The sequence below is a fragment of the Somniosus microcephalus genome, chromosome 7 (assembly GCF_052327205.1).
Source record: "Somniosus microcephalus isolate GS21.2 chromosome 7, FLI_Smic_1.0, whole genome shotgun sequence".
Classification (NCBI taxonomy): domain Eukaryota; kingdom Metazoa; phylum Chordata; class Chondrichthyes; order Squaliformes; family Somniosidae; genus Somniosus; species Somniosus microcephalus.
Window position 1 is genome coordinate 79,681,900 of NC_140993.1, and position 20,278 is coordinate 79,702,177.

The following is a 20,278-nucleotide window of genomic DNA, read 5'->3' on the forward strand; positions in this document are numbered from 1 at the left end:
TGCTGTTGTTGCTGGTGTCATAGAGTCATAGGCCTAGAAATTGGGTTGGGGCGCCAAAGTGGCGCAAAAGTCGGCTAAGCGCAGGGTTTAGCGCAGCGATCGGTGTGATACCGAGCGCCAGAAATTCAGTTTCAGTGCCCCTCGAGGGAGACGGGGCGAGGCTCGAGGCGCTCTGCGTCCCTCTTAGAGCGCTGAAACTGAATATCGCAGCGCAACGTGCTGCAGCGCCACATGCTGCGGCACGGCACGCTGCGGTACTGCAGGCCTTCCTCCCACTGTTAAGGGGGAGGTGCCTGCAACAGCGCGATCCCCGAACACGAGTGCCGGCAAATGAGCCCGGCACCAAGGAGAAGTGCCGGGCTCTCGGGAAACAGCCGGCAATGCCGCGGGGGGGGGGGGTTAGGAGGCCGGGGACGGAGGTGCTGGCAGGCGGCCGCCCCGCACCTCCACCTTAACTTGCGCCGCTGTCGGCACAGTAAGGCCCCGTGAACCGGGCGCGGGTAGCGAGCGGCGCAACTGCGGCGATCGTTACCAAATATCGCGAACGGGGCACGAATGGGGCGCTGCGCACATCGATGACATCATCGGTGGCGGTGCAACGCAAATGCCTAACGCCACCATTAGCGCCCCTACTGAATATCGCCGGAGACGCAGCCAGTGGCGCTACAGCCACTGACTGCCTCTTTAGGCGCTAACAGGTGGCGCTACTCACCCAATTTCTCCCCCATAGAGTTTTACAGCACAGAAAGAGGCCCTTCGGCCCATCGCGTCCGCGCCGGCCATCAAGCCCTGTCTAATCTAATCCCATTTTCCAGCATTTGGTCCGTAGCCTTGTATGCTATGGCATTTCAAGTGCTCATCCAAATGCTTCTTGAATGTTGTGAGGGTTCCTGCCTCTACCACCCTTTCAGGCAGTGAGTTCCAGTTTCCAACCACCCTCTGGGTGAAAAAGTTCTTCCTCAAATCCCCTCTAAACCTCCTGCCCCTTACCTTGAATCTATGCCCCCTGGTTATTGACCCCTCTACTAAGGGGAAAAGTTCCCTTCTATCTACCCTATCTATGCCCCTCATAATTTTGTACACCTCAATCACGTCCCCCCTCAGCCTTCTCTGCTCCAAGGAAAACAACCCCAGCCTGTCCAGTCTTTCTTCATAGCTGAAGCGTTCCAGCCCAGGTAACATCCTGGTAAATCTCCTCTGCACCCTCTCCAAAGCAATCACATCCTTCCTATAGTGTGGCGACCAGAACTGCACACAGTACTCCAGCTGTGGCCTTACCAGCGTTTTGTACAGCTCCATCAAAACCTCCTTGCTCTTATATTCTATGCCTCGGCTAATGAAGGCTAATGAAGGCAAGTATCCCATATGCCTTTTTAACCACCTTATCTACCTGTCCTGCTGCCTTCAGGGATTTATGTACATGCACACCAAGGTCCCTCTGATCCTCTGTCTTTCCTAGGGTCTTACCATTCATTGTGTATTCCCTTGCCTTGTTAGTCCATCCAAAATGCATCACCTCACACTTTTCAGGGTTAAATTCCATTTGCCACTGTTCCGCCCATCTGACCAACCCATCTATATCGTCCTGTAGCCTGAGGCTTCCCTCCTCGCTATTTACCACCCCACCAATTTTCGTGTCATCTGCGAACTTACTGATCATACCTTTTACATTCACATCCAAATCATGAATGTAGACCACAAACAGCAAGGGACCCAGCACCGATCCCTGCGGTACCCCACTGGCCACAGGCTTCCAGTCACAAAAACAACCTTCCACCATCACCCTCTGCCTTCTGCCACTAAGCCAGTTTTGGATCCAATGTGCCAAGGCACCCTGGATCCCATGGGCACTTACCTTCCTGACCAGTCTCCTATGCGGGACTTTATCAAAAGCCTTACTGAAATCCATGTAAACCACATCCACTGCACTACCCTCATCCACACTCCTAGTCAACCCCTCGAAAAATTCAATCAAATTGGTCAGACATGATCTTCCCTTGACAAAGCCATGCTGGCTATCCCTAATTAATCCCTGCCTCTCCAAGTGGACACCAATTCTGTCCCTCAGAATTTTTTCCAATAATTTCCCTACCACTGATGTCAGGCTCACTGGCCTGTAATTCCCTGGTTTATCCCTACTACCCTTCTTGAATAATGGTACTACGTTAGCTGTTCTCCAGTCGTCTGGCACATCCCCTGTGGCCAGAGAGGTTTTGAAAATTTGTGTCAGAGCCCCTGCAATCTCCTCCTTTGCCTCACATAGTAGCCTGGGATACATCTCGTCCGGGCCTGGGGATTTATCCACTTTTAAGCCTGCTAAAACCGTTAGTACCTCCTCCCTCTCGATGCTAATATGTTCGAGTATATCACAGTCCCCCTGCCCGATTTCTATGTCCACATCGTCCTTCTCCATAGTGAACACAGATGCAAAAAATTCATTTAAAACCCCACCTACATCCTCTGGCTCTACACAATTTGCCACTTTGGTCCCTAATGGGCCCTACTCTTTCCCTAGTTATCCTCTTGCCCTTAATATACTTATTATATTTAAGGGCAAGAGGATAACTTGCTGGAGTTGCTCCAGTCTCCTCTGCTGTTGGAGATCCTCTAATGCCAGGAATGGAAGGAACAAAAGGCCTCCCATGCTTCTGGCAGATGCCTCCGTTGAGGAGGCGCTGAGTTAGGGTGGTGAGAGGGGCTTCCCAGGAGCTCACACTGGAGAAGTGTGTGAGGCTCCAACCTTCCACAGCTGTGCCTAAGCCTTCAAAAAGTTGCCCCAAGCCTTCAGCAACAAGATCCTGCAGCCTGCAAATGCTGCCTGTTTAAATCTCTTCAGTCCTGATTGACCTGCAGCTGAAAGCAAGCAAGCCAACTTTGTTCACGCCAGGTTTCATCAGCGGTGTTCCCACCAGGCGTGTTTTACGTGGGGGAAGCCAGAAAATGGCAAGGGCCCTTGAAAATAGGTTTAAACATGCTAATAATTGGTCATTAGGCTCCCGCCGACCATTCCCGCCTGTGGTGGGCGGGACTGATTCGGGTCCCGCTGAAACATGGGGGTGAAAGTCGGGCAGGGCGGGGAATCGGGCGGTGGGGGTCGTGACCCCCTATTTCTGCGATTTTCGGCCCCCGCCCACCTGAAATCCCGCCCGACAGCTGGGAGAAAATCGGGGCCAAAGAGTCTGCAAAGGGATATAGATGGACTAAGTGAGTGGGCAGTAAGGTGGCAGATGGAGTATAATGTAGGGAAATGTAAGGCTATTCACTTTGGTAGGAAAAATAAAAAAACAGAATATTTTTTAAATGGTGAGAAACTTTCAAATGTTGGTGTTCAGAGAGATTTGGGTGACCTCATGCAAGAAACACAGAAAGCTAGCATGCAGGTACAGTAAGCAATAAGGAAGGCAAATGGCATGTCGGCCTTTATTGCAAGGGGTTTGGAGTATAAGGCCTCGATATCCATTGGGCCGTGAGGCGGGCTTTTAGGCGTGCGGGGGGTTAAAATCGCAAAACCTAGGGGTCGCGACCCCCCCGCCTGGTTCCCGCCTCCACGCCATTTTAAGTTAGGTGTGTCTGATTGACCTGAATCAGCCCCGCCTGCAACAGGCGGGACTGGTCTTTAGGGCCCTTAAACAGCACTGATTGGCCTTTATAATCCCATTTTAACAGGCCCTTGCCTGTTTAACCCTTTTCCCACGCAAAACACGCCTGGTGGGGATGACGCCTGTGAAACCTGGCGTGAACACTATTGGCTTGCTGACTATCAGCTGCAGGTCCAACATTAAAGAGGATATTTGATCAGTCATCATTTGCAGGTCGCAGGATTTTGCTGTCTCAGGTCTGGGGGAACTTATAAAAGGCATAACCACAGCTGTGGAAGTTTGGAGCCTGACACCCATCTCCAGTGCGACCTCCTGCGAGACCCCTCTCGCCACCCTCACTCAGCGCTTCCTCAACTGAAGCACCTACCAGAAGCATGGGAGGCCTTTTTTCCCTTCCCCTCTTGGCATTAGAGGACCTCCAGCCCCATTCGCGAAATGACACACACCACAACTGCAGAAGTTGTCATCAGAAATGTTATTTACAATAACCAACTGATGGCATTTTAAAAGTAAACACAACATTTCACCCAAGTGACTACCCTTGTGACTATTAGTGCTTTATTTTCCTCTTACGCGTGCCCCTACGTAGTGGTTCCCCTGTGGCTTCAGCAGATGTGGAGGCCCCTTGCTCACTTTCCTGCTGCTCCTGTCTCGACAACTTTGGCGGACGTCCTCTGGGATGGCGAGCCTGTGAGGGCTCGCCAGCAGTCTGCTGCTCCTGTGGCTGTGCAGGGGTTGAGACCTCTATCTCCGTTGGGTGTGTACTCCGGCGGGGCTCGGACCGAGGGCTCTGCAGTGGCATGGAAGTGTGAGCGCTTGGAGAGGAGCCCCCACTTCCTTGAGGGCTGCCACCAACCTCCCTCTCATGGGTCAGGTCCCCCTCAGTGCCTTCAAGTGGCTTGCGAGCACCTTGTTGCACATCAGGGGGGCCATGGGGACCCGTTTCTGCAATGGCAGTCCTACTCAGAAGGACTTCCATGAAGGTCTGGTTTCTCTGTTCAATAGATGCCCATCGCTCCTCAAGAGATGTCATTCTATTCTGAACACTCACCATGTTTTCCATACCCTGGCGACTAACCTCCTCCATGGCCGTAGCCCTCCTCTCCTCTACCGTAGCCAGCCTTACCACGGAGGCAGCAATCATTTCCACGTAGGTAGCCATCCTTTCTGTGTTGATGCGTTCATGCGCCAATGACTCCACAAAGGCTCTGCTCATGTTCGCAATGGACTCCTCCATTTGCTCCACATTCACAGCGACCCTAGAGACAAAACCTGCCAGAGACTCCTGCATCTGTGCCTGGAGTTCCATCACCTCTGATCTTACGGATGGACCCAGAGGCAGAGGGTCGACATGCAGCTGAGCCGAGCTGGCAGAGTCCTGCGCCCGCCGACGAGGTCTCTCCACTGCTGTCCCTGTCTCCACAATCTGCTGATGCTCACTTGTGAGCTGTGATACACCAGGTGACAAGTCTACTCTATGTCCCGAAGGTCCCACTGAGGTGTGAGTGTCTGCGCTGGTGCTGGGTGCGCTTATTTCTGATGACGCTGCGCCCTCAGAGGTTGCAGATTCCTCTGAGGAGTCCGGCTGCTCAGGCTCTTCCTCCTGCACCGTGGGGACGGGGGCTCTCGATGGTCCTGTGGGGGAGTCAAGGAAAAAGTTAGAGATGTGATGGCAAGGTTACATGCACATTGCAATTTGCAGATGATCATAAGTCCATATGGTGTAGCTTCAGAATCATTATCAGCGACTCATGCAATGCCAATGAGAGAGATGGAAAACTATTCTGTCACCAGCTTGCGGGGATGCTCCTGCCTGTTCTTCCCCAAAATCCACATCTCGGTCAGCCCCGGCAATCTCCAGCACGCCTTCCTCCCAGGGGGTGAGCTGGGCTAATGAGGGCAGCCCTCCTCCTGTTCTGGCTCGCTCTCTCTTGTTGTGAGCTCTCTTTTCCTGCAATGAGGGAGACAAGTGGAGGTTGAGTGACAATGAAGGAGTGAGTGCAGAGATTGCATAGCATAGATACTTAGAAGGAGACAAAGATGGAGTGAGGTTGCAATACCAAGGGCCCTCCCTGTTTGTTGTCAGTTGTGTTCAAAGCATCAGAGTGAGAGTGAGGGCTGCATGGTGGCATCGTTCTGTGAATGTGAGCATAGAGAGAGAGGGAATGGGTAAGGGTGCAAGGATGTGAGTGTCCAGTGGGATGTGCAGGAAGAGATTGCTAAAGCTGAGTGCTGGTGAGGAAAGGCAATGGGGATCAAATTGAGGGTGATGGAAACATCATAGAGTCATAGAGTAATACAGCACGGATAGAGGCCCTTCGGCCCATCGTGTCCGCGCCGGCCATCAAGCCCTGTCTAATCTAATCCCATATTCCAGCATTTGGCCCGTAGCCTTGTATGCTATGGCATTTCAAGTGCACATCCAAATGCTTCTTAAATGTTGTGAGGGTTTCTGCCTCCACAACCCTTTCAGGCAGTGAGTTCCAGACTCCAACCACCCTCTGGGTGAAAAAGTTCTTTCTCAAATCCCCTCTAAACCTCCCGCCCTTTACCTTGAATCTATGCCCCCTAGTTATTGACCCCTCTACTAAGGGAAAAAGCTCCTCCGCATCCATCCTATCTATGCCCCTCATAATTTTGTACACCTCAATCATGTCCCCCCTCAGCCTCCTCTGCTCCAAGGAAAACAAACCCAATCTGCCCAGTCTCTCTTCATAGCTGAAGCGCTCCAGCCCTGGTAACATCCTGGTGAACCTCCTCTGCACCCTCTCTAACGCGATCACATCCTTCCTGTAGTGTGGCGACCAGAACTGCACACAGTATTCCAGCTGTGGCCTAACCAGTGTTTTATACAGCTCCATCATAACCTCCTTGCTCTTATATTCAATGCCTCGGCTAATGAAGGCAAGTATCCCATATGCCTTTTTTACCACCTTATCCACCTGTTCCGCCGCCTTCAGGGATCTGTGTACTTGCACACCCAGATCCCTCTGACCCTCCGTCTTGCCTAGGGTCTTTCCATTCATTGTGTATTCCTTTGCCTTGTTAGTCCCCCCAAAGTGCATCACCTCGCACTTTTCCGGGTTAAATTCCATTTGCCACTGTTCCGCCCATCTGACCAACCCATCTATATCGTCCTGCAGACTGAGGCTACCCTCCTCGCTATTTACCACCCTACCAATTTTTGTATCATCCGCGAACTTACTGATCATACCCTTTACATTCATATCCAAGTCATTAATGTAGACCACAAACAGCAAGGGACCCAGCACCGATCCCTGTGGTACCCCACTGGCCACAGGCTTCCAGTCACAAAAACAACCTTCGACCATCACCCTCTGCCTTCTGCCACTCAGCCAGTTTTGTATCCAATGTGCCAAGGCACCCTGGATTCCATGGGCTCTTACCTTCTTGACCAGTCTCCTGTGCGGGACTTTATCGAAGGCCTTACTGAAATCCATGTATACCACATCCACTGCGTTACCCTCATCCACACACCTAGTCACCCCCTCAAAAAATTCAATCAAATTAGTCAGACATGATCTTCCCTTGACAAAGCCATGTTGACTATCCCTGATTAATCCTTGCCTCTCCAAGTGGAGACAAATTTTGTCCCTCAGGATTTTTTCCAATAATTTTCCTACCACTGATGTTAGGCTCACTGGCCTGTAGTTCCCCGGTTTTTCCCTACTACCCTTCTTGAATAATGGTACTACATTAGCGGTTCTCCAGTCCTCTGGCACATCCCCTGTGGCCAGAGAGGTCCTGAATATATGTGTTAGAGCCCCCGCAATCTCCTCCTTTGCCTCACACAGCAGCCTGGGATACATTTCATCCGGGCCTGGGGATTTATCCATTTTTAGGCCAGCTAAAACCGCCAATACCTCCTCCCTCTCGATGTTAATATGTTCGAGCATATCACAGTCCCCCCGCCCTATTTCTATGTCTACATCGTCCTTCTCCATAGTGAAAACAGATGCAAAAAATTCATTTAGAACCCCTCCTACATCTTCCGGCTCCACACACAGATTGCCACTTTTGTCCCTAATGGGCCCTATTTTTTCCCTAGTTATCCTCTTACCCTTAATATACTTATAAAACATCTTCGGATTTTCCTTTATTTTGCTTGCCAGTGTTATTTCATGGCCCCTCCTTGATCTCCTAATTTCTTTTTTAAGTATCCCCCTGCACTTTTTGTACTCCTCTAGGGCTTCCTCCGTCTTTAGCCTTTTGTATCTTCCAAAAGCCCTCCTTTTTTTCCTAATCCATTCTCGTATATCCCCTGACATCCAAGGTTCCCTGTGGTTTTTGGAACCACCCTTGACCTTTACGGGAACATGCTGCCATTGTATGATCTCAATCTCCCTTCTGAAAGCCTCCCATTGCTCCGATGCGGATTTTCCTACAAGTAGCTGATCCCAGTCCATTTTGGCCAGATCCTGCCTTATCCTATTAAAATCGGCCTTCCCCCAATTTAGAACCTTTATTTCCGGCCCATCCCTGTCCTTTTCCATGACCACCTTAAATCTTACCATATTATGGTCACTATCACCAAAGTGCTCACCTACTAGCACTTCTTCCACTTGGCCGGCCACATTCCCTAGAATTAGGTCCAGTACCGCCCCCTCTCTTGTAGGACTTTCTACATGCTGGCTCAAAAAGCTCTCCTGGATGCACTTTAAGAATTCTACACCCTCTGAGCCTTTCACACTCTGACTATCCCAGTTAATATTGGGGAAGTTGAAATCCCCCATTATTATTACCCTATTATTTGCACATTTCTCTGAGATTTGCCTACATATCTGTTCCTCTATCTCCCCCTGACTGTTTGGAGGCCTATAGTACACTCCCAGCAAAGTGCTTGCCCCCTTTTTGTTTTTAAGCTCCACCCATATGGCCTCATTAGAGGACCCTGCTAATATATCATCCCTCCTTACTGCAGTAATTGACTCCTTAATTAATATTGCGACACCCCCTCCTCTTATACCTCCCCCTCTGTCTCGCCTGAAGATTCTGTACCCCGGAATATTGAGCTGCCAGTCTTGCCCTTCCCTCAACCATGTCTCCGTGATAGCAACAATATCATACTCCCATGTGTTTATCAACACCTTCAGTTCATCCACCTTATTTGCAAGACTCCGTGCATTAAAATAGATGCCATCCAGCCTTGCCCTTATATATTTGCCCTGTCTACCAAGCAGTACTTACTTTTCCAGTGCGAAGAAGATCATGGAATCTTTTCCTGCACTGCAACCACGTTCTTCGTGTGAGCCCCAAGCAGTTGACTTGGCCTGCCACCTCTAGCCACACAGCCTTGGTCTGGCTGGGAGGCCTCTTCCTCCCTGAAAAAGGGAAGAGGAGCTCCCTGTGGGCCCTAGCACCATCCAATGATGCCTGTAGCGAAGCCTCATCAAATTTGGGCGCAGATCTGGCCCTCCCACTGGCCATTCCTCCTGCAGGCTCCTGTGCCATCTTAATGTTGAAGGTTGGAAGCCTGCAGAGGAAGCAAGGCTTGCTGTGGACCTTAAAAGCAGCAGCAATGATGATGTCATATTCTGCAACTTTCTGACTGGAAATACTCAATTGCCAAGGCTTCCCACACACTGGAAATCAATTGGCCAATTGTGTTAAATTTGCATCAATCTCACAGACCCATGCGTTGGAATCACTAAATTCGGGGAAACCACCAATTCCCCGCACCTGAACTAAAATCGACCCCTAAGCACGGTGGCATAGTGGTTAGCACTGTTGCCTCACAGCGCCAGGGACCCGGGTTCGAATCCGGCCTCGGGCGACTGTCTGTGTGGAGTTTGCACATTCTCCCCGTGTTTGCGTGGGTTTCCTCCGGGTGCTCCGGTTTCCTCCCACAGTCCAAAGATGTGCAGGTTAGGTTGATTGGCTATGATAAATTGACCCTTAGTGTTAGGGGGATTAAATACGTGGGGTTACAGGATAGGGTGGGATATGTGTTGGTGTAGGGGTTACGGGGATCGGGTGGGATATGTGTCGGTGCAGGCTCGATGGGCCGAAATGGCCTCTATCTGCACTGTGGGGTTTCTGTGATTCTGTGATTCTGTGAAGAGTAAGGAAGTCTTGCTACAATTGTACAGGGCCTTGGTGAGACTGCACCTGGAATACTGTGCACAGTTCTAGTCTCCTTATTTAAGGAAGGATATACTTGCCTTGGAGGAGGTGCAACGAAGGTTCACTACATTGATTCCTGGGATGAGAGGGCTGTCCTATGGTGAGAGATTGGGCCTATACTCTCTGGAGTTTAGAAGAATGAGAGGTGATCTCATTGAAACATACAAGATTCTGACGGGGATTGACAGGGTAGATGCTGAGAGGTTGTTTCCCCTGGCTGGAGTGTCTAGAGCTAGGGGGCATAGTCTCAGGATAAGGGGTAGGCCATTTAAGACTATGATGAGGAGGAATTTCTTCACTTAGAACCTTTGGAATTCTCTGCCCCAGAGGGCTGTGGATGCTGAGTCTTTGAGTATATTCAAGGCTGAGAGAGATAGATTTTTGGACTCTAGGGGAATCAAGGGATATGGAGATCAGGCGAGAAAGTGGAGTTGAGGTCGATGATCAGCCATGATCTTACTGAAAGGCGGAGCAGGCTTGAGGGGCCGTATGGCCTACTCCTGCTCTTACTTCTTATGTTCTTATGTTCTAACATTGTTGCTTCCCAATTCCTCCAATCCTACTGTATGTGACTAGGAAGTGCTGTGCCAACACTGGCCTCTGAGAATTGCTGGAGTTCTACTTCCCAATCATGAGAAGTCCCAACTTGATTACAACATTCTGCAAATTGTTTCTTTTAAAGGAAAAAAAAGTAAATCATGTGTTAATTCACAATAGTAGCACATATTAGCACGTCTATAAAACATCCCTGACTCACAGCAGCACTGTGCAGTACATACCCAGAATGTGTCCTGCTGGACATTGACATTTTCCATTGATATCCATAATGCCACCTGAAGAACATTTAACACAGGTCCATCCATCTTGGGTGACTGCCTTGAAAAGAAGGAATTGTAAGAAAATGTTTCAAAAGTTATACAACAATGGCGGAAAAATATGGACAAACAACAGTGAAAGTGCATTTGTACATCAATGATATAGATTTAAGCCATTTAGGCCCTTTGCTCTATAGTTTCTTCCCTAAACTTCTTCGCTTATCCTCCTCCTTTAAGATGCTCTTTAAAGCCTATGGGGGGGGGGTGAAATTGGGCTCTGTTGCGCCTGTTTTTTGGAGCGCTATGAGGCCTGTTCAACTACCAAAATAACATCCTTGACACGCATAAACATCCAATGGGAAGCGCCATGGCCTAGAAATTGGATTAGGCCCGAAAACAGGCGGTGTCAAGGGCCAGCGCTATTTGCCTGCGGTCGTTGAATGTGGTCCAGGCAGCACGCAACATTCGTGCTGCCTGCTCATTATAATGATTGCAGCGCTTATCTCAGTGCTAAACACACTGCTGATTGGCTTAGTGCTGAACAGGTGGGCCAATATCGGGTGCAGTCTTACGGTCAGTAATGTTTGGCCTTGGCTCTCTGCACTCCTGAAAGGGGAGGAGCTTTGTTGCAGCAGTCAGGCTGAAGACATGGCTCAGCAACCTAGGGAGCAAGCACGAAGGTTCTCGGATGTTGCACTGGCAGCCTTAGTCGTGGCCGTTCAAAGAAGGTGGGTTGTACTGTTCCTGCAGAGTGGCAGGAAGCCACCTGCAGAAGGCTCTGGGAGAAGATAGCTAACTCTTGTCATGGCCACCAGTGTGGTCCCAAGGACATGGGTCTAGTGCCAAAAAAGGTTTAATGACCTCACACGGCAGTTCAAAGTGAGTGAAGGCTTCAGCAAATGCCATGTCCCACCATCTGCACCACAAGCCTCACACACTGCTCAATGCACCATTCCCCATCACTCACCTACTAACAATCTCTACCTATCATCACTCATACCTCACAATCATGGCTTCGCTTCACTCTCACAACATTACCACTGCTGCAACACTCACACCCACATTTCACATCTTGCACACACTATTCAACTATGGCAGGCAGATCACCCAAACACATTGCACTACACTCACTGACAAACTTCTCTTTCTCTTGCAGGCAAAGGTGGCACAGAACAGGAGGGAGCAGAGGAAGACGAGAGGCAGCCAAGCCACTATACAAACCCTCAGCAACCTGAATGAATCATGCTCGACATCATTGGATGGGCAGTGACGGAAGCCGTGGCAACGGGAGAAGTTGAAGCCATTGCTGATAATAACAATGATGTAATAAAACTCACTACGCACTTGGTTTGAGCATAAAGCAAGGCTTTAATCAACTTATTTCAGAACATGGAAGTCTAGTTGTATCCACTAGCTCCTTGTCCTTGCAAAATGTCCCTGGCAAGCTGGGGCCAACACCCGAGTATTTATACTCCTTGGACGGCGCCACCAGCTGGCCGTCCAGCGTTATATCATGAGTAGTTCTTTGTGATGATGAGATTTATAACATTCTTCCTGCCTAAAAGATTTGGAAATCCGACGACTTCCTCTTAACGGATTAGGTGGACCACGAATAGCCGCAGTCTTTTAGATTATTGTTTATGGCCAGAAGGCACGTCTCCCCGGACCGTGTCTTGGTCCCTGGGCTGCTTGATCCGAACCGGTGGATCGACAGGGCCCATGTTGCTCTGATCAACCCGAGGGAGGCTGGGGAGATCATGACCTCAGGTGCGGGTCCCCACAGGTGCAGAACTGGCTTCGCCCCGTTGGTTAGCCAGAGATTGACCGGCGTCCTGGCCCGGGGTGGCCATCCCACAGGGAGCGCTCGGCTCCCCGAGCGGATCCGGCGGGGCAGCCAGCAGATCCCTCGATGTCCCAGGTAGGGCGTCATCCTCAGGGGAGCACAGAGAGTCAGCCTCATCCCTGCGGGTCCCTCCATCAGTCGGGTCCGCGGAACCGGCCGGACAGGGAGCCAGGTCCCGGAGCGAGGCAGTGGACTCACGGCCATCCGGGTACCGCACGTGGGCGTACGTGGGGTTGACGTCTGTAAGTTCTACCTCGTCGACTAGAGGATCGGTTTTTGACGATCGGACGAATCTTCGGAGCAGTACGGGGCCAGGAGCTGCCAACCATGATGGTAGAGACGTCCCATGGGTGGAGCGACGCTGGAAGCTGAAGAATCGCTCGTGAGGTGTGACATTGGTAGAAGTAGAAAGGAGAGACCTGATGGAATGCAACGTGTCAGGGAGCATAGTTTCCCACTGCTGGTCTGGTAGATTGCGTGACCTCAGCGCAAGATGAACAGCGTTCCAAATGATAGCATTGTATCTCTCAACCTGTCCGTTACCGATGGGATGGTACGGTATTGTTTTACTTGTGGCGATTCCCCGTCGGGAGAGATAACTTTTGAGTTCACTTGACATGAAGGAGGGACCCCGATCAGAGTGGATGAAATTGGCCGTACTGCAAAGGGAAAAGACTTGATCAAGGCATTTGATCACTGTGGAAGTAAGCATATTGGGACAGAGGAAAGCAAAGGGAAAGCGTGAATATTCATCCACCATAGTCAGTAAGTAGGTGTTCCGCGTTGAGGAAGGCAATGGCCCTTTAAAGTCAATGCTGAGTCGCTGCATAGGCTGCATAGCGCGTATGGGCGAGCCATCCGATGGACGGGAGAATTGCAGTTTTAACTCCACACAAATTTTACAGGAGGAGCACGTTCTTTTCACATCTTCCGTAGAAAATGGGAGATTTTTAGATCGCATAAAGTGCAACATACGGGTAACGCCAGGATGGCATAAGTCAGTATGAAGATCCGCCAGAGACGAAGTTGACATAGAAGAGCAGAATGCTCGCATGAGGGTATCCGGGGCCACATTCTCTTTGCCGAGTCGATAATGTATGGTGTATCCAAAGGCAGCCAATTCCATCCTCCAGAGTTGTATTTTGTTATTCTTGATCTTAGTGCGTTTCCGGTTATCCAGCATAAAGGCCACGGAGCGCTGATCGGTTATAACTGTGAAATGGCGACGAGCGAGAAAATGACTCAATTTACGTACCGCTTCGATGATGGCCGTAGCCTCCTTCTCGACAGGAGGATAATGGAGCTCGCTACCCTGCAAAGTTCTGGACAGAAATGCAACGGGTCGACCACCTTGATTCAAGGTAACAGAGATCGCCACATCCGATGCATCGCACTCGACCACGAAAGGAAGATTTTCATCAATGGAACGAAGCATGGCTTTTTCCAGTTGTCGCTTGAGGAGGTCGAAAGCTGAAATAGCCGTTGCCTCCATTGGAAATGACTTTGCGTGAAGCAGAGGCTGGATCTTGTCAGAGAAGTGGGGTATCCATTTCGCATAATAGGTGAACATGCCAAGTGCCCGACGAAGAGAGACGAGATTCGTAGGGGGAGGGAGCTCCTGAAGCAGATGAAGTTGCTCCGGATCCGGTTTGATGACACCGTTGCCCACCCAGTAGCCAAGGATGTTGACTGATGGTACTGATTTCACAGATTTGGACTCATTTAAGGTTAAGTTGCGACGACAGAGAACGTCAATAAATTTTTGGAGATTGGCATCATGCTCCTTCTGGTTATGACCAGCAATGGTGATATTATCTAGATATGGAAAAGTGTCCGTTAAGTTCTCCTGTTTGACTAGGCTATCCATTGCCCGTTGAAAGACGGCCACCCCATTGGTGACCCCAAATGGAAGGCGACAAAACTGGTAAAGCCGACCATTGGCCTCAAAGGCCGTATACTTTTTGTCAGAGTCCTTTAACGGTACTTGATGATATGTGCTCTTTAAATCAAAAGTTGAAAATACCTTGTAGTTGGCAAGGTTATTGACCATGTCATCGATGCGTGGTAGTGGGTAGGCATCCAAGTCGGTATACTGGTTAATAGTTTGTGAGTAATCGATGCAAAGACGTTTCTTGTGTTGCTTCAGAGGATTTTTAACAATGACGACTTGAGCTCACCAGGAAAATTAACATGGCTCAATGATACCGTCAGCTAGAAGACAAGAGATTTCTGCCTCGATAAAGGCTCGATCATCTCGGCTGAAACGTCGTGATTTAGTGACCATGGGCTTACATCGGGGGGAAAGATTGGCAAACAAGAAGGGCTCATCGAGCGAAGCCGCCGAAAGCGCACAAAACGGTACTTTGGAAATAGTAAGCTCCGGCTTTGACCCTCCAAACTCGAAAGTGAGTCTTTTGTGTTGTTTCTGGAAATCCTGTCCCAGGAGCACATCACTGCATAGGTTCTTGAGCACCTCGAGCCGGGTGGAGAAATAAGTGCGGCCATTGAGAATAAGGTCGACAAAACAAAAGCCGGAAGAATTGGTGGTCAGTGTCGTCAGAGCCATTGCAATTTCCCTGTCCGAGGGGTAAATACGCAGTTTTAACTTACTGACAGCCCGCTCACTAATGAAGCTGTCAGAGCTGCATGAGTCGATTAGTGCACTCAAAATGTGTCCATTTATCGAAACCTTCGTGGCTGCATGGGACAAACTTTGGGGGAAAACAGCTGTGATGGGAGGAGGGGCAGTTTTACCCTTGACAGCTGTAACCTTAGTAGTGGTTCTTGGGGGAGGAGCAATTTTATAGATTGCAGCTGTAACCTTAGTAGTGGCTCTTGGGGGAGGAGCAGTTTTATAGATAGTAGCTGCAAAACTAACAGGAGCTCTCGACCGGTATGCCTTAGAAAAGTGGCCTTTCTTACTAACAGCGGCTCTTGACTGGCATACCTTAGGAAAGTGACCTTTCTTGCTGCAATGATTGCAGGTCGCGTTACGAGCAGGACAAAATTTCCTATAATGGAATGCTCCTCCACAGAAGAAACACTTCCTTCCAGATTGCCAAGATGCCGCTAGGGCGGGGTCGTCATCAGTGTAGGTTTCTAGGGTAGTGTTGTCATCAGCCAGGTTGGAGTCGTCATCTGTGAGGGCTTCCGCCTGAGGCCTATTGAAAGAGTCACTAAAAGAGATAGCAGCAACCCGTGCACGTGGTAAAAGATAGGTGTCTGCATTCCTCTTTGCTAAGTCCAGAGAACATGCCTGGTCATAGGCAGCCTGTAACTGGAGGGTTTTATTCTCCAACAGACGCTGACGTATGAAGGGAGACGCAATCCCATTAATAAAGGAATCACGAATTAACTCCTCCTGGTACTGCTCAGCTGTAACAGCTTTAAGATTACAATCCTTGCTGAGCCTGCGAGTATTCTGAAGGAATTCGTCAAGTGATTCCCCGGGTTGTTGTCGAGTTGTTGCCAGTAGATGCCGAGAAAAAATTTCATTTGGGGACTTGACATATAGCTGCTGTAGTATTTGGATAGCGGCGTCATAGTCTACAGTCTTCGATATAATCAAACACATGAGGGGATACGTAATTAGCAAGTATTTCTAATTTATCAGGAACATTTTCACCACACACCCTGAGGAAGTTGCTAAAAGTGCGATACCAGTGTTTCCATACCTTAGCAGCTATAAGTGAATTCGGGTCCAGGTCACGTCGGGCGGGGCTGAGTAGTTTCTCCATGATGGATCGATTACTTGTCTGAGTTCCCTTCTATGGTTTGAGTCGTAGCTGGCTGTTCCCGAAATCACACAAAGCGTGGAGTTGATATTAAGTTGATTAAATTGACGTAATAAAACTCACTACGCACTTGGTTTGAGCATAAAGCAAGGCTTTAATCAACTTATTTCAGAACATGGAAGTCTAGTTGTATCCACTAGCTCCTTGTCTTTGCAAAATGTCCCTGGCAAGCTGGGGCCAACGCCCGAGTATTTATACTCCTTGGACGGCGCCACCAGCTGGCCGTCCAGCGTTATTTCATGAGTAGTTCTTTGTGATGACGAGATTTATAACAAACGGTATGGTCATTCCTAATTCTTCTTGTCACATCTCACTTCCCCCTCATTCCACAATCTCTTCTCACTTACAAGCTGCTGATGGTGTATGCATGGATATCTTGCTTTTCCCCCCTGCCCATCACAAACCGACCCTTGTACCTTTCTGCTTTCAGATACCCAAAAAGTGCCACCAGCGCTGCCTGTCCCTGATATTGTGAAGGAGAGTGATGCAGGAGAAGACACGCCATCACTGCATCTGACACCAGCTCAGAAAATGGCACTGCATGGAATTTAGAGGGTAGTAAAGAGGTGGGATCTGCACATGGTGATGCATCGGGCACGATGGGATGCAGCAAGTCCAGGGGGAAAGGGTAGCTCTGGGGCCAGCTCCCCAGAAGGCAAGTTCACGCATGAGTTCTGCTGCACAGGACTCAGATGATGACCTCGATGGGGTATCCTTCAGAAGAAGGGCGATGGGCATGCACATGGAAATGCTAGATGCAATGGCAAGTCTACCAGAGAGACTCTTGTCAATGTCAAGGAGCATGGAGGAGTCCGGCTCCAAGATTGGACGGGACTTTGTGCAGAGCTTGGAGCCCAGGATTTTCAGGATAGAAATGATGAACAACTCCAGGGGAGACATTGTGGTCTGAGCCATGATACTGCGTGTGATGGGCGATGTTGTGGCTTCCGTTGCAGCACAGCCGGAAGCAACCCAACATTTCAGTGCTGCAGTGGAAGTGCAGACTGCTTTCCTGCAGTCTCAGCTTGCTGCCACGCAAGCCCAGATTGCTCTCATACAGTCTCAGCTTGCTGCCACGCAAGCTCAGACTGCTACCATCGTCACTGGGTTTATGAGTGTCGTAAGGGGCTTGCAGGGTGTCGCAGCAGTCCAGCAATCTGTCCTCCAGCAGTGGCAGTGGGTCTGTGCAGCAAGAACCTGCTGTCCTCTCTCAGGATGACAGCATTCCTACTCCTACCACTGTCACTCCGCCATTGCCTATCAGCCAGCCAGCCCAGACTGCTGCCGACCAAGCCGAGGTGGTGCAGTCTACAACCGGGCCTTCTAGGTACACAGCTGGTCGAGGTCATTCTGCAAGGTCATCTGTACTCTCCCCCACTGAAAGTCAGCAGCCTTCCACCAGCCATGCTGCAGCCACTGGGGGAGCACTGTGTAGGAGCACTAGAGTAGGAAAACACACACGAAAAACAGGTACTAAGGGAAGGCACAAGGGTAATTAGTTGATATTGAAATGTTAATTGGATTCTGATAAATTTATGATTTTTGTTTGGAATGTGTGATTTGTGGTGGCTCTCATTTCAGCTTTGTGCCCAGGAGGTGGTATGATTAAGTAGATTAATTAAGGGAAGCCAGCACGGATTTGTTAAAGGCAAATCATGTTTAAACAAATTGATTACGTTTTTTGATGAGGTAACAGAGAGGGTTGATTAGGGAAATGCGGTTGATGTGGTGTACATGGACTTCCAAAAGGTGTTTAATAAAGTGCCACATAATAGGCTTGCCAGCAAAGTTGAAGCCCATGGAATAAAGGGACAGTGGCAGCATGGATATGAAATTGGCTAAGTGACAGGAAACAGAGAGTAGTGGTGAACGTTTATTTTTTGGACTGGAGGAAGTTATACAGTGGTGTTCGTCAGGGGTCGGTACTAGGACCACTGCTTTTCTTGATATATTAATGATTTGGACTTAGGTGTACAGGGTACTATTTCAAAATTTGCAGATGACACAAAACTTGGATGTATGGTGAACAGTGAGGAGGATAGGGAAATACTTCAAGAGGGCATAGACAGGCTGGTGGAAATGGGCAGACACGTGGCAGATGAAGTTTAACACAGAAAAGTGCAAAGTGATTTTGGTACATTTTGGTAGGAAGAACGAGGAGAGGCAATATAAACTAAAGGGTACAATTCTAAAGGGAACAGAGAGGCCTGGGGATATATGCACAAATCATTGAAGGTGGCAGGGCAGGTTGAGAAAGCAGTTAAAAAAGCATACGGAATCCTGGGCTTTATAAATAAAGGCATAGAGTACAAAAGCAAGGAAGTTATGATGAACCTTTATAAGACACTGGTTTGGCCACAACTGGAGTATTGTGTCCAATTCTGGGCACCGCACTTTAGGAAGCATGTGAAGGCTTTAGAGAGGGTGCAGAAAAGATTTACAAGAATGGTTCCAGGGATGAGGGACTTCAGTTACGTGGATACACTGGAGAAGCTGGGGTTGTTCTCCTTAGAGCAGAGAAGGTTGAGAGGAGATTTGATAGAGGTGTTCAAAATCATGAGGTGTCTAGATAGAGAGAAACTGTTCCCATTGGCAGAAGGGTGGAGAACCAGAGGACACAGATTTAAGGAGACTGGCAGAAGAACCAACGGCGATATGAGGAAAAACTTTTTTATGCAGCGAGTGGTTATGATCTGGAATGCACTGCCTGAAAGGGTGGTGGAGGCAGATTCAATCATAGCTTTCAAAAGGGAATTAAATAAGTACCTGAAGGAAAACAAATTGCAGGGCTAAGGGGAAAGGGTGGGATATTGAGACTAGCTGAAGTGCTCTTGCAGAGAGCCGGCATGGGCTCGACGAGCTGAATGGCCTCCTTCTGTGCTGTAACGATTCTATGATTCTTCTATGATTGTATGATAGGGAAGTGGTGAGCAATGGGGATCTGAGGTTTCATTCACTGGAATCAGAGTCTAATGAGGCATCATGAACAGCCCGCTTGGAATGCGGATTTGCTGCCTGCCTCCTCCTTCCCTCCTCATCCTCTTTCTCCTCCTCTCCCTCCTTCTGAGGTGGTCCCGCAATCAATGATGGCAAGGGCTACGCCCTTATGATGGCCAAGTTGTGAAGCATACAGCAGACCACCATGAAATGGGATACTTGCTCTGGCGAGTACTGGAGGGCTCTTCCCGAGCAGTCAAGGCAGCGGAACCGTTGCTTCAGCACCCTGATGGTCTGCTCGATGATGTTCCTGGTGGCAGCATAGCTGTCATTATATGAGTGCTGGGCACAAGTGGTGGGGTTGCAGAGGGGAGTCATCAGTCAGGTGCAGAGCTGATAGCCCTTGTCTCTGAGCAGCTATCCTCAGGTTTGATGTGGTGGCTGGACGATTGCTGGCACACCGGACTGGGTCAGCACTGCACACTCATTGACATCACGATTTGACTCAATTCCATTTCTACAGCGAGCACAGGCAACAGCAGCGCTGCCGACCTTTCGAAAATGGCGGCTGCTGCGGGACCTGCCGGCCACCACATTCAACGGATCATCCTCCACCATTTCCACCAACTTCAGTGTGATCCCACCACCAAACACATCTTCCCCTCCCCTTTCAGCATTCTGAAGGGACTGCTCCCTCCGCGACACCCTGGTCCCCCAACATCCCCTCCCTTTCCAATGGCACCTTCCGTGCAAGCACAGGAGATGCAACACCTATCCTTTTCCCTCCTCCCTTTCCACCGTCCAGGGCCCCAAAAACTCCTTCCAGGTGAAACAGCGATTTACTTGTACTTCTTGCAATTTAGTAAACTGTATTCGCTGCTCATGATGCAGTCTCCTCTACATTGGGGAGACCAAATGCGGATTGGGAGACCGCTTTGAGACTCAACTTTGTGTTCAACAATTTCAGACCATAACCTCTGCTCCCATTTTTTCACATGGCAGCAGTTGATGATTCTGTTGTACCTATTTTTTGTTTCTTTACTTGTCAAATTACCATCTCCTTTTGCTTTGTACATTCATACCTTTTGTCATTTAATCACTCCTGCCTTCCATCCTATCACAGTCCTTCCCTTTTGTTCTTTCCTC

General features: G+C 49.4%; 1 protein-coding gene across 1 annotated transcript in view; it reads right to left on the bottom strand.

Annotated features, from left to right (window-relative positions):
* Positions 1-20,278, bottom strand: part of tmem67 (transmembrane protein 67) — a 495,060-nt gene that overhangs the window by 404,273 nt on the left and 70,509 nt on the right. The window contains exon 3 of the mRNA XM_085992667.1: positions 10,523-10,619. Within this exon, the coding sequence (XP_085848793.1) occupies positions 10,523-10,619 (97 nt within the window). The remainder of the gene's footprint in view (positions 1-10,522; positions 10,620-20,278) is intronic.